Source organism: Entamoeba dispar, genomic scaffold (assembly GCF_000209125.1).
Source record: "Entamoeba dispar SAW760 scf_1105229462267 genomic scaffold, whole genome shotgun sequence".
NCBI classification, from domain to species: domain Eukaryota; phylum Evosea; order Mastigamoebida; family Endamoebidae; genus Entamoeba; species Entamoeba dispar.
This window is the reverse complement of record NW_001855107.1, coordinates 1-13,520: the sequence shown is the minus strand read 5'-3', so window position 1 is coordinate 13,520 and position 13,520 is coordinate 1. Positions and strand designations below refer to the sequence as shown.

General features: G+C 26.0%; 8 protein-coding genes across 8 annotated transcripts, besides 18 other annotated features; 4 read left to right on the top strand and 4 right to left on the bottom strand.

Moving 5' to 3' along the window:
- On the bottom strand, nt 1-1,169 carry EDI_294790 (uncharacterized protein; the record flags this gene model as incomplete). Its single annotated transcript, XM_001739623.1, has 1 exon — nt 1-1,169. A coding segment is annotated over one exon (1,169 nt), but the record flags the coding sequence as incomplete, so codon positions are not given.
- Nucleotides 502-570: a sequence feature (AT_rich).
- An 89-nt stretch (nt 1,170-1,258) lies between the features above and the next one.
- Nucleotides 1,259-1,334: a sequence feature (AT_rich).
- A 192-nt stretch (nt 1,335-1,526) lies between these two features.
- Nucleotides 1,527-1,578: a sequence feature (AT_rich).
- A 48-nt stretch (nt 1,579-1,626) lies between these two features.
- Nucleotides 1,627-1,648: a sequence feature (AT_rich).
- Nucleotides 1,649-1,696: 48 nt separating this feature from the next.
- Nucleotides 1,697-1,735: a sequence feature (AT_rich).
- Nucleotides 1,702-6,155, top strand: EDI_294780 (protein serine/threonine kinase, putative; the record flags this gene model as incomplete). The annotated part of the gene is made up of 2 exons (XM_001739622.1): nt 1,702-1,834; nt 1,903-6,155. 2 exons carry the CDS (start codon nt 1,702-1,704, stop codon nt 6,153-6,155), a joined length of 4,386 nt encoding a protein of 1,461 aa, XP_001739674.1.
- Nucleotides 1,845-1,911: a sequence feature (AT_rich).
- Nucleotides 2,785-2,812: a sequence feature (AT_rich).
- Nucleotides 3,338-3,392: a sequence feature (AT_rich).
- Nucleotides 3,576-3,599: a sequence feature (AT_rich).
- Nucleotides 4,654-4,676: a sequence feature (AT_rich).
- Nucleotides 4,838-4,878: a sequence feature (AT_rich).
- An 18-nt stretch (nt 6,156-6,173) lies between the features above and the next one.
- EDI_294770 (uncharacterized protein) lies at nt 6,174-7,589 on the bottom strand (the record flags this gene model as incomplete). The annotated part of the gene is made up of 1 exon (XM_001739621.1): nt 6,174-7,589. One exon carries the CDS (start codon nt 7,587-7,589, stop codon nt 6,174-6,176), a length of 1,416 nt encoding a protein of 471 aa, XP_001739673.1.
- Nucleotides 7,590-7,597: 8 nt separating this feature from the next.
- Nucleotides 7,598-7,670: a sequence feature (AT_rich).
- Nucleotides 7,671-7,683: 13 nt separating this feature from the next.
- EDI_294760 (uncharacterized protein) lies at nt 7,684-8,670 on the bottom strand (the record flags this gene model as incomplete). Its single annotated transcript, XM_001739620.1, has 1 exon — nt 7,684-8,670. One exon carries the CDS (start codon nt 8,668-8,670, stop codon nt 7,684-7,686), a length of 987 nt encoding a protein of 328 aa, XP_001739672.1.
- Nucleotides 8,434-8,510: a microsatellite.
- Nucleotides 8,629-8,756: a sequence feature (AT_rich).
- Nucleotides 8,757-8,778: 22 nt separating this feature from the next.
- Nucleotides 8,779-10,011, bottom strand: EDI_294750 (26S protease regulatory subunit, putative; the record flags this gene model as incomplete). The annotated part of the gene is made up of 1 exon (XM_001739619.1): nt 8,779-10,011. The coding sequence occupies one exon, from the start codon at nt 10,009-10,011 to the stop codon at nt 8,779-8,781; it is 1,233 nt and encodes a 410-aa protein (XP_001739671.1).
- Nucleotides 10,012-10,070: 59 nt separating this feature from the next.
- Nucleotides 10,071-10,162: a sequence feature (AT_rich).
- A 15-nt stretch (nt 10,163-10,177) lies between these two features.
- Nucleotides 10,178-10,219: a sequence feature (AT_rich).
- A 17-nt stretch (nt 10,220-10,236) lies between these two features.
- Nucleotides 10,237-11,508, top strand: EDI_294740 (uncharacterized protein; the record flags this gene model as incomplete). The annotated part of the gene is made up of 1 exon (XM_001739618.1): nt 10,237-11,508. One exon carries the CDS (start codon nt 10,237-10,239, stop codon nt 11,506-11,508), a length of 1,272 nt encoding a protein of 423 aa, XP_001739670.1.
- Nucleotides 11,509-11,525: 17 nt separating this feature from the next.
- Nucleotides 11,526-11,558: a sequence feature (AT_rich).
- Nucleotides 11,559-11,633: 75 nt separating this feature from the next.
- EDI_294730 (uncharacterized protein) lies at nt 11,634-12,332 on the top strand (the record flags this gene model as incomplete). The annotated part of the gene is made up of 1 exon (XM_001739617.1): nt 11,634-12,332. The coding sequence occupies one exon, from the start codon at nt 11,634-11,636 to the stop codon at nt 12,330-12,332; it is 699 nt and encodes a 232-aa protein (XP_001739669.1).
- A 9-nt stretch (nt 12,333-12,341) lies between these two features.
- Nucleotides 12,342-12,380: a sequence feature (AT_rich).
- A 401-nt stretch (nt 12,381-12,781) lies between these two features.
- EDI_294720 (heat shock protein, putative) lies at nt 12,782-13,520 on the top strand (the record flags this gene model as incomplete). The annotated part of the gene is made up of 1 exon (XM_001739616.1): nt 12,782-13,520. A coding segment is annotated over one exon (739 nt), but the record flags the coding sequence as incomplete, so codon positions are not given.

Here is a 13,520-nt window from a genome sequence, read left to right as displayed (position 1 = left end):
CAAGGTAATTCTTTTTTAAATTTAGTAGTTAATAAAGAACTTCTTTGAATTACAGCATTGATTCTATTAAATAAATAAGAACACTCTTCACGAATAGCATTTCCCATAATATCAATCCAACAAATAATCATTTTTTCAAATCTACTAACACCAAAAATCATCCAATCTTTAGAAACATTAACGTTTTTAGAATCTTTTTCAATTCCATCAAGAACTTTAGTAAAATTTTCAAAAGTAGTTTGAAAATCACAAATATAAGGAGTAAAAGCAATATAATCTTCCATAAATTGACTAATTTGTTGAATTCTTGAAAAAATCATTTGTAACATAACTTCATTACTACAATGAGTAATAATTAATGACCTTCCTTCTAAAGTATAGAAAGGTTCTCTTGATTGTAAATCAAATACATCACTTTCTTTTTGTTTACATAATTCAAGAAAAGTACCTAATTTAATAAATAAATCAATTCCAAATGTTCTCATAAATCCACCTGAAATCATAATTTTACAAATAATTTGAATATTATTTTCATTAATATCTTTTATTCTTTTAAGTATTTTAATAAAACAACGAAGTAATTCACAATGTGTTATTTCCATTGCATGAACACAAATACGACAATTTACTATATCTTGTTCATCAAATGGAATCTTAACTTTACTACATCTTGTTTCGTCTTCAAAAAAGAAAATACTATGTTTATAACATTTTAAAACAACTTGTCCAAATTTTGTTTTCAATTCTTTTTCACCTTTTGTTTGTTTCCAAAAATCTGCTTTAGGAATTATCTCATTTAAAAGAATTAAAACATCTTCTTCCATTAATGTTTCATTAATATCTTTTTCTTCTATCATTTCATGTGCTAAATCCATTAATGGTATTGGAATAGTTTCTTCAAGTGAAATTGGTTCAGTTTCATTTCTTTTTAATACAGGTGATATTTTAATAACATCCGCTAATTTTTTAATTGTGTTTCTTCTTCTTGGTGATTCATTTTCATTTGCTCCTTCATTTAAAAATAATGGACTTGACTTTTTATCAAAAGACGCATTTCTTGTTTGTGAAAATGTACGACCCCTCTTTTTAAATGTTGGTGATAATGGTCCTGTATTACTTACAGGTTCAAGGTATGCTTCTTGACTACTATTCCCTTTTGGTACACTCATTTTATTTGTTCAGTTTAAATTTGTTATTTAAGAAGTTCATTTCTTTTTGGGTTTCAATATAACAAAAATTCATTTAACGTCCAACAAACATTTTTTATATTTCTCTAAATATATTTTTATTTATTTTTAAAAATATCTTAAGAAAGAAAAATTTTTAATAAAAATCTGTTCACTTAATCATAATGTTATTATTTTACTATTAAAGACAAAACTACTCAAAAACTATATCATTTTTGTAATGTTTTCTCTTTATCTTCTTTCATCCCATAAGAAGATTGAAAAGCTAACTCTTCTATCCATACTTGGATGATTGTTATTTTTTATTTCTTTTCAGTTCTTTTTATATCTTCGAAACCCTAAAAAAATAGAAAATTTTTTTGTTATTTTAATTTTTTTTTTTGAATTTATTGAAAGAAAAATTAGTTAAGATAGAAGAATTGTAAGTTAAATAAAAAGGTTTTTATTTATATTTTTTTTAAGTATTTTGGTTGTGTTATTCACAGAAGAACTTATTTTCTTTAAACAAGAAAAAATGATTATTATTATTATTACATTAATTATTAATTGTGTAAACACTAAAGAATGTGGACCAACGGGGTTTTCAAGTGAATTAAATTGTGTTGATTGTTATGAAGACAAATATCTTGAGAATGGAGATTGTGTTGGTTTGTTTCGTAATTATTTATAAAAAAGTTTTTGATAAAATTTCTATAAACCAAAAATAATATTTTAGAATTATTAAGTTCAATATGTAATAAAGCAATAAATGGAACATGTGTTGAATGCACATCAGGTTATTGTGATGTATTTGGTGAATGCCGGAGATGTCATGGATCATATTTTTTTAATTCTATTAAATATGAAAATCATTATTTTTCATTATCAAGTTCACATTGTACCTCAGAGTTTTTCGCTGAATGTAAAAGATGTGAAGAAGGATATTATTTATATTCAAATATTTGTGTTTCTCCTTTTCATCTTATAGATAAATGTATGGATTCAAGAAAAGAAGGAAATGATTATATATGTTCTGTATGTGAAGAGAATTATTATTCATTAGGAAATAGTTGTGAATTATGTACTTCATTAGAAGGATGTATTAGTTGTGAGAATGTAGTACCAAGTATGTTATCTAGTTACAAGTATTGTTATTCTTGTAAATCAGGGTATTACTTATTTGATGGTCAGTGTATTAGAATTCCTTATTGTCAAGAAAATAATAATGATATTTGTATTCAATGTGAACCAAATTATTTGTTAATAAATGGAAGTTGCTTTTTTTATTCTGATTTTCATTGTTCTTCTGTTATTTCAAATATTTGTGAAGAATGTGAAGATTATTATTTTCTTAATTCTAATTCTTTATGTTCTTCATGTAGTTCTAATTGTATTAATTGTATTGATTCATTACAATGTAAAATTTGTGAAGAAGGATTAACTTTATATGAAGGAAAATGTATTGAATGTAATATAAATGGATGTGAAAGTTGTTCAGTAGATAGTTATAATTGTTTACAATGTAAAAAAGGATATTATTTAGATGATAGAAGTTGTAAATCATGTAATATATTTGGCAACTGTACCGAATGTACAATATCTGGATGTATTCAATGTGATTTAAATAATATATTAAATGAAATTAACTGTGTTGAATGTAATTCAATTATTTCTAATTGCACTTCATGTTATCAAAATGGTACATGTTCTAATTGTATTTCACCAACAACAATTCTTAATGAAAATGAATGTGTTCAATGTTCTGAAGTATTTGATAACTGTATAGAATGTTCATTATCTGGTTGTACAACATGTAAAAAAGGAAATTATTTAAATTCTACTTGTTATCCATGTGAGGATATTACAGGTTGTTCTACTTGTTCTCAAACAGAAAGTAAATGTTTTTCATGTATTGAAGGTTATAAACATGATCCTTTAACGTATTCATGTAAAGACTGTCAAACTCTACATCAATGGTGTTTAGCTTGTAATTCTGAAATGGAATGTATTGATTGTGAAAAAGAATATATTCTAATAGATGGAAGGTGTATTCCTTGTATTAAAGATTCAACACAAGAATGTATTAAAGGGCCTTCTAATTGTGATGTTTTTGTTAATAATTCTTTTTGTATTGACTGTGATAATGGTTATGTTCTTAGATCTGGATATTGTTATAAATACTTAAATAATATAAATTGTATTTCAATTAATTCTAATTTAAATATTGGTTGTGAAGGATGTAAAAATTCTCTTACACTTGATGGACAATGTTCTTCTAATGAAAAAACAAATAATTGTTCATTTTATATTAAAAAATCTTCTTCTGAACAAGAATGTATTCCATATTATTCATCTTCTATTCAATTAGATAATTGTTTAATTGTAAAACAAGGAAGATGTGTTCAATGCAAATATAATTATTATTTAAATAATCAAAATCCACCTATTTGTTCTAAATGTGATTCAACATGTTCTGAATGTTCTATAACTTCAACTCACTGTTTAAGTTGTTCTTCGAGATTAGTTATGTCAGATATTACTACTGGAATTTGTAGTGTTTTACCAGAATGTACTTCTGGAACTACATTTTGTAACCAATGTTTAAATGGTTATTATTTATTAAATTCTAAATGTAATAAATGTTCATTACCTCATTGTGTTCAATGTTATTATGGGACAGATAATGAAATATGTTCTCAATGTGATGAAGAAAGTGTTCTTATTAATGGAAGTTGTGTTTTAACAACTGATGCTCATTGTGCATCTATTCAAAAAGAGACAAGTCTTTGTAAAAGTTGTGAAGTTAATTATTCTTTTGGAATGAAAACAGAATCAAATAACTGTATTTATTCTGATTCATGTAAATATTCAATAAATGGTAATTGTGTATTATGTAAATTAGAATATCAATTAACAAAAAATAATAATAGAAAATGGGTTTGCCTTAATAAAACTATAGACGAACATTGTTCTATTTCATCTCCTTATGGATGTCTTCGTTGTATGACTGGGTATTATTTAAAAGATGGAATTTGTTCTTCATGCGATAATAATTGTAGAAGATGTTTTAATAATTCTAAAGAGTGTATTGATTGTGAACTTGGAATGAAGGTTGATGATTCAACTTCAAAATGTTATTCATTAGGTAATTCATCTCTTGGATGTCTCTATTATCTTCATAATTCATATGGATGTGCTATATGTAAAAATGGATATTTTGTATCAAATTTAACTTGTTTTCATTGTAATGAAGCATGTAAAACATGTATAAATGAAGATTCTTGTATTGAGTGTAATGAAGATAAAGGATATTTTAAAGATATTGATAATAGATGTTATCTTAATACTACAATTAAACATTGTCTTTCTTCTAATGGGAATGGATGTACAAAATGTGAAAATGGATATTTCATTAATAAAACTCGTTGTGGTAAATGTTCAGCGAATTGTGAGTATTGTTCAACATTAGATCAATGTGATAGTTGTGAAAATAAATATATATTAATAAAAGGAAAATGTGTTATTTATTCAGACATTGATTATTGTGTTTCAGCTGAAAATTCAAGATGTTCATATTGTCTTGGAAATCATGAGGTTTCATCAAATGGAACATATTGTGATTATAAATTAAATTATGTTTTAGTTGTAGGACTTCCAGTAATATTACTATCAATAATATTATTAATAATTGTTTTAAATATAATAATAATTTCAGCTATTATTTATAAATGTTCAAAATCAAAGAAAAAAGTAGAAGAATTAACGATATTTGATATGAAAACAACAAATATTAAATTTATGACTATTGACCAAAACTCTGGATTATCTATAAATAAAAATGAAGTTAATTTTATGTTTGATGAAAATAATTTATCAGAATTACCAATAGAACAAGAGACTAGAGATATTATTTGTATTGGTAATTTAAAAACTAAAACATTAAAAGTTCAATTAGTTTTAAAAGATCAAAGTGCTAAATTTGATATTAAAATAGAACCTCCTATTGCAATAATTAAAAAAGGAAAAGCAGTTGAAATTCAAATTATAGTTATACCACATTGTACATGTACTATAACCGAAACGATGGTTCTTCTTGCTGTAAATCTTAAAAAAGGAAAACAAATTGAATATCCAATTAAAATTAAATTTTCAACAATACTATCAAGTCATTTAGACCCAGATGAGTTAATAATAGAAAATAAATTAGGAGAAGGATCATTTGGAATAGTTTATCTAGGAATGTTTAGAGGAAATAAAGTAGCAATTAAGAAAATGAAGCAATTGACATGTGAAGAATGTTCAAAACAGTTAGAAGAATTTCAAGAAGAAGTAGCTATGTTAGACAAATTTAGAAATGAATACATCATTCATTTTTTTGGGGCAGTATTTATTCCAAATAAAATATCTATTGTAACAGAGTATGCACAATATGGTTCATTAAATTATTTAATAAAACATAAAGAAAGACTTGAAACTTATAAATTAAATAAGTTTCTTTTGGATGCAGCAAAAGGAATTCAATATCTTCATCAAAACAATATTCTTCATCGTGATATTAAATCAGACAATATTCTTGTTGTATCAATTGATGATAATATTTCAATTAATTGTAAATTAACAGATTTTGGAAGTGCAAGAAATATTAATATGATGATAACAAATATGACATTTACTAAAGGAATAGGAACTCCTGCATATATGGCACCAGAAATACTTAATAAAAATCATTATAAAATGCCAGCAGATATTTATTCATTTGCAGTTACAATGTATGAAGTATGGAATTGGAATATTGTTTATAAGGATAAATCAAGATTTCATTATCCATGGGATATAGCAACATTTGTAACAAAAGGATTAAGACTAGAACAAACAGAACTTATTACAGATGAACAATATGATATTATTACTCATAGTTGGAATTTAGAACCAAAAGAACGGATGAAAATTGATGAAATTATAAATAGAATGGAACAATTAAAAAATTAATGAATTCAACTAAGCACTTTACTTTTGATTAAGAACCATAACTGTCTCAAACATTTCATTTTCTGTTAACGGTTGGTCTTTGTTTCTAATTAATTTCATTCTTTTACAATGAATGTTACAATGGTGTTGAGAAAAGAATGTAAAAGTACGTTCTTTAATAGAGTATTCAATAAAAAAGAATTTTAATAAATTATTGTGAACGATGTGACATTCTTCTATTTCATATTGATTAGTTTTAGAATGATATCTTCCTTTATCAATAATAACAATTCCATTTTCTTTGCTTTCATAATAATTCCAATGCATAAAACATTCTAATGTAAGACTTTCTTTACATGCATTTCCTTTAAATATTTTTTTTCCTTTTGCTTTATGCTCAATATAATATACTTCTTTTCCTTTTAACCTTTTTATTATTTCTTCTTTTGAATAATTCCAATTATCATTTTTAAATAATTCATTTGTATCATTTTGAATAAATAATCTTCTTGGAAGTATTTTTATTGTTTTACTGTTATATCCATTACTTGTTTGTTTACTAAATTTTTCTCCCATATAACATGCCCAGCTTCTTTGAAGAATTTCTTCAAAATAAATAGCCAATTCTCTTCTTTCTTCGTTCATGTCTTTCATTAACTTTCCTTCTAATCCATCAAAAAAACAATCATATTCAGCAAATCTTTGATCTTCACTCCATCTACTACACTCAACTTTTCTTTTTACATTAACTCTATGAACTGTATAAAAAGTAGGACTTGAAGTATTATCAAAATGTTCTTCTTCCCAATACTCTTTTGGTACTTCAATTATATATCCACTAATTGATTCTTCTTTATTACTTGTTGGTTTTTTTGGATAAAGAATATCGTGTTGAAGAATAAGTTTTGAATTTGTAAAACATTTTTGTTGTAATTGAACAACTTGTTCATATAAAGATGGTAATGTTAATTGTATTGAAACTGAAACTTCTTTTAGGTTTTTATTAATATGAGAACAACACGCCAATGGTAATTCATTTTCAATTAAATGTTGTTTATTTAGTACAAGAATAATATGCTTTTGAATACTACTCCATTTTATGATCCTTAGTAATTCAATAAAAACTTTCCCTAATGAAATAAAAGAATTTTCGTGTCGTCTTTTAGAAAGATAACGAAGAGCTTTTAGTGCTTTTTCATATGGATTAAATTGTGTAACTTTCATTTGGCTTCCACAATAAACAAGGCATATTTTTGTTTGTGGTTGATTAAACTGATTTAATAAAGCGTACTGTTGTTCAAAAATACTGTCAAATATAATCACTACATCTGCTGAAATTTCTTTTTGTTGAATAATTTCTTTACTTTCAATAATTCCATTCATTTGTTTAGCTATTTCAATACGGTGTTGAATGAATGATAATTCATCCCGACGAATTTCTTGTTCACTCTTCATAAAGAAAGATAATTTTTTTTAAGTTCTTTTTTTTTAAGATTAAAAATGAAAATTAAATGAAGTTAAAAAAAAAAAATAAATGAGATTTATCATTTTAATGAGATTGAAAATGATCATTTTTTGATTTAATGAATGACCCAATAACAATAATCGCAACAATAACAATTGCAATACCAACAAATACTCCAATAAATATTTTAAATCCAACTGTAAATTTTTCCAACTGTTTATTAATTTTTTCAATAGAGCTTTGATTAGAAGAAGAATTCAGTTTAACAGATCTTTTTAAATTAAAAGAATTGTTATTAATTTCTAAATGATTTGGAGAATTTAAATGACTTTTATTTGATAAATGAATTAAAGGAAGAATTTCAGTTTTATTAACGTTTGAAATTAAATGAATTTGTTTTCCATTTCCTGAGGCAATTTTTCCATGCTGAAGTTTAGTTTTATTTTTTAAAGTAATAGGGATAGTATAAACAGTTATTCTTACAGTTCCTTTTTTTATTAAATTAGCACCTACACGAATTAGTGCATTAATTGGTTTATTTCCTTTTGGAATATATTCAATAATAGAACCTTTCCATCTTCTACAGTTTCTTGTTGTTGTTTGAAGACATTCTTTATTATACATTAAAGTAATAGATGTCTTTACATTTGTGTCATGATTACATGTTGATACTCTAAGCATTTTATTTGGTGGAATAATAACTGGGATATAATATCCTGTAATTGGTGCTTTTTTATTGCAAAAATCTTGTTTTCTAGTAAATAAACTAACATTTAATACTGGAGTAAAATATGGAAATTCTGTTATTTTTTTATTTAATTGAACAATCGTTGATTTTTCTTTTCTTTTTCTTTCTTTGTTTATTTCTTGATTAGTTTTTATACCTTTGACTTTTCGTTTTATATTTCTTTGATTTACTCCTTTCCAAAATTCGTTTATAAATTTATCTGTAGCCTCTATACTTTCATCTGCTTTTTTCATTACTCCCCAAATTTCTTTAGCACTCATTTTTGTACGTTTAGATAATACATTATTTAAAAAAAATATTCCAATTATAATTAAATGTATCATTTTAATTCTTTTTTATTTGTTCGTTCTTTATTTTTTAGTTTTCTTTTTTCTAAAAACTAATTTATTAAAAAAATTAGAATAAAAAAGATTTGAATTTTTTGTCTTTTCTTAAAGATATAATCCATCTGGAACTCCTTCTTTCTTTCTATACATGACCTTTTCTTTTGCTTTCTTAAAGTCTTCTTGATTAACTTTCATTCTTCTTTCTCTTAGTGCTAATAAACCTGCTTCAGTACAAATAGCTTTGATATCAGCTCCAGATAAATCATCCTTTGACATAACAAATTCTTCCATATCAACACCTTCTTCTAATGTCATTTTAGATGTATGAATCTCAAAAATTTTTCTTTTGGTTTTGATATCTGGTAATGGGAATTCAATCTTTCTATCAATTCTTCCTGGTCTGATAAGTGCTGAATCTAATGACTCAATTCTATTTGTAGCAATAATAACTTTTACTTCTCCTCGAGTATCAAATCCATCAAGTTGATTTAAGAGTTCTAACATTGTTCTTTGAATTTCTTTTTCTCCTCCTGAATGTGCGTCATAACGTTTAGTACCAACAGCATCAATTTCATCAATAAAAACAATAGAAGGGGCACTGTCTTTGGCTGCTTGGAACAATTCTCTTACTAATTTAGGTCCATCTCCAAGATATTTTTGAATTAATTCAGATCCAACAATACGTAAAAATGTTGCTGATGTTTCATTTGCAACAGCTTTAGCCAATAAAGTTTTTCCTGTTCCTGGAGGTCCATAAAGAATTACTCCTTTTGGTGGTTTAATGCCAATTTCTTCATATAACTCTGGATGACTTAATGGAAGTTCAACAGCTTCCTTAATTTCTTGAATTTGTTTTTCTAAACCACCAACATCTGCATAACTTTCTAATGGTGCTTTGTCTACTTTCATTACAGAAACATGAGGGTCCTCATCATTTTGTAATACTCCAACAATAGCTTTATTATGGTTATGAGTAAGAACTTGTACTCCTGGTTCTAATAATTCTCTATCTACTATAGAAAGAACTGGAACATAATATTGCATTGTATTTCCACTAGAAATAATAGCATGATGGTCATCAATCATTTCATGTAATTTACTAACTTCTAATGGACTTCCTCTAAGTTCTTCAACTTTTTGTCTTGAATCCTTTTCTAATTCTTCTTTTGGTTTTATTTGTTCTTGGTTTTCAATAAAATCTCTTTGAATTAATAAGATATCTTTTAATCGTTCTAATCTTAATTTTTTAAGATTGCACTGTGTTCTAGGATTAATTTGTGGTAATTTATTATTATTACCATATTCTCTTAATCTTTTTTTTCCAAGAGTCATACTCATCTCTTTTCTCTTTTTTCTTAATTAATTAAAGTTCTTCTTTTTTATTTTTCCTTTTGAAGTTTTTATTTTTTATTTTTTAATAACAAATTATTTTTTCATTTTTATGTTTTTTAAATTTGGTATTTCAATAATAAATCTAATATAAAAAAAACCAACCCTTCTTAACTATAATTAATAGTAAATATACTAAAAAATATAATGATAAAATGATATTGAAAAGATAAAATGAAAAGAAAAAGAGTGAAAAAAAGGGACGGGACTGAACTAAAATTCAACAAGACCAAAAATAAAATGAGTAAAGAAGCAATTAACCGAGGAGATCCTCAAGCCAATCAATACTTCCCATCATATGGATCTGCTTATAGTTATTACCAACACCAAAATAAAATACTCTTACAAAAACGTGAAGAACTTAAACATGAATTATTAATTACTCAAAAACTCTGGTCTGCTTTCCCAAGTGTAGATGAGTATATTGCTACAAAACGCCCACTTGAAATTAAAACAGAAACTAAACCATCAAACCAACAAACTTCTATTTCTTCTGTAAATTGTAAACCACCAGAAATTAGATTGTCAACTGCTAAAGTCTTTAGATATCGTCCGTTTTCATTAATCCTTACAATGAGTTCAACTTGGAGAGAAAATAAAGGTTTAACATACGAACAAGTCTTCCAAGCTGTTGCTGCACTAAAATGCAAAAAGGAAGGAGAAGAAGAAGAGTTTGCGACATGTGCTCAATGTAGTGGAAAACAAATAATTGAAATTGGAAGTTCATCTGGAACTTCATACCAACCAACAGTCTCAGATGATAAAACAGAAATGTATATATTTGACCACTGTAAAACAAATTGTTCTTCCTCAAGAGATCATCATAAAAAGAAGTTACAAATTGTTATTACATTAGCTGATGAAAAAATTATAACTGTTCCATTTAGTATTCAAGCAAGAGAAAAGAAAACAAGTAAGGTTAAACCAAATACTATTCAACCTCATAAAATTACTTCTTCAAATTCTCCTCTATCAAATTCTATGAACCAATTTAATATTCCTGGACAGCCAGGTCTTCCTAATCAGCAATCACAACAAACAACATTTCAAACTTATCAAGGAACTTTCAATCAAATTTTGCCTCAAACAAATAATGATTCATCTGAACGAGTAGCATTATTTGTATTTTCTACTTGTTTACAACCACCTCAAATAATTGAACTAATCAATGACTATAAAAATTATATCTCTAGAATAGAAGGTTTTGTAAATTTAAGAGTATCATTTTTAGAGGGTCTCTTCTTTGTTTTTGCTTATTTTATGGATGTTGCTCATGCAGAAGAATGTGTGTCAATAACAAAATTATATTTAAGCAATGATATTCGATATCCAAATATTTACAAAAAGAAATTATCGGACGATAACATTGCAGTAACTCTCTCCATTTTTTACAATTGGAATGATTCAGGACAATTACCAACATCATTCTTTTCACAACCATTTTAAATATTACTTTATGTTCCTTTTTTTATTTTTATAATTTTTTTGTTTTAAAAGAAAGTTCAAAACCAGATGAAAAGAAAAATATAATAAAATGATGAACTTAGAAATAAACTAAGTAAGAAGAAACAATGTTACAATGGGTTTTATTTATAAGTATTATAACTGATGTTTTGTTGTGTTGGGTTTCTTATTTTAAAAAGATTGATTCATTAAGGGTGATTACTAAACCAATGTTTTGTTTATTATTATTAATATTTGTTATAACATCAATTGATTTAAATACCCACGTAACATTGTTTTGTGTAGGTCTTTTCTTCTCATTTTTAGGAGATTTATTATTGTTAATGGATGGCCTTCAATGGTTTGCGTGTGGTTTAGTGTCATTTTTAACATGTCATATCTGTAATATTATTGGTTATTCATTAACATTACACCCTGGAATTACTCTTCCTTCTTTTCTTATTTTATTAATTGGTTGTATTTCTTCAATTCCTTTAATGCAAGGTGCAAAATCTAAAACTCAAAAATTATTTACTCTTCCTGTCCATGTTTATTCTTGTGGTTTGACTGGTGGTTCTTTTTGTGCTTTTGCTACTTTAGGTTCAATTACTGGACAAAATTGGAATTTACTATCTGCTTGGATGACTGCAATTGGATATCTCTTTTTTGATATTAGTGATGCATTTTTGGCTTATCACACTTTTGTTCACAAGACTTTGTTTAGTACTATGGCAATCATTACTACTTATCACATTGCCCAATTACTTTTGATGGGTGGTTTGATTTATAATGAACTTGGAAATGATGTGATTTCTTCATTAATTTAAACAACCTTGTTTTATATATCATTTTATTTTTAATTTAACAAAAAAAAACTGTTTTTTAATAACCAAAAATCATTTAATTAAATGACACTGATGTAGCATACTTTAAAAGGAAAAATTTAATTCATTAAGAACACCTTTAAAACATGAGTGACTAAACAGTTATGTTTTTAAGAGTTGTACTTCTGTAGCTTATTATGACCCTTTGAATAAAGTTCTTTCTACTATTAGTGATGAAGGAGGGAATAACCAAATTCCATCATGGGTAAGTTTCACTAAAATGGAAGATAGTGGGTGTTATTGTTGGAAACGGAGCAAAGAATGAAACTTTTGGTGAGTGTGTTTTATATGATCCTAAACGAATTATAGGAAGTGACATACGTGATATTAGTGATGAAGATAAAATTCATTGGCCATTTACAATACAAGGAAATGAGAATGAAAAGGCATGTATGGAGGTATACAATCCTCTTACACAAGAAAATGAAATATTTGAACCAGAAGAAATATCAGGAATGATATTAAAATATCTTAGTTTTATGGCTAAATCAAAATTAAAAAATACACAAATTAGCAATGTTATTATTACAAGTCCTACAGAATTTGATGATAAAAAAAGAAATGCTATTTTAGCTGCTTGTAAATTGGCAGGAATAGAAAATGTTGGACTAGCTAATGAGCCAGTAGCAGCTCTTTTAGAGTACAAGAGAACTCACAACGATATTCTTAGTAATGGCTCTAAAGTTGTTGTAATAGACTTTGGAGGAGGAACATTAGATATTTGTTGTTGTAAGATACAAGGAAATGAAACTAACACTATATCTATTGGAGGAGATAAGAATTTAGGAGGGAATGATTTTGATTCAGCATTGATGGAATTAATAGAAAAGAAGATTTATTCATCTGAATTGGTTGATAAAACATATTTCAAAAAAAGACAAGGAATGTCCCATTGTGAAAAGGAAAAAATAATTAAAGCTATTAACAGATTAAAGAAAGAGGCTGAACGAGTTAAAATTGAACTGAGTAAAAGAATAGATTGCGAAATAAATTTAAGTTACTTGTTAGCAGATGCTTATAGTGAAGATATTGATATAGTTTTAAGTGTTTCAAGGAAAGAGTTTGAACAAGTTTGCGAAAGTAAAGGATTATACAAAAGACTTATTTCAAAGATAGAGAAGTCACAGGGCC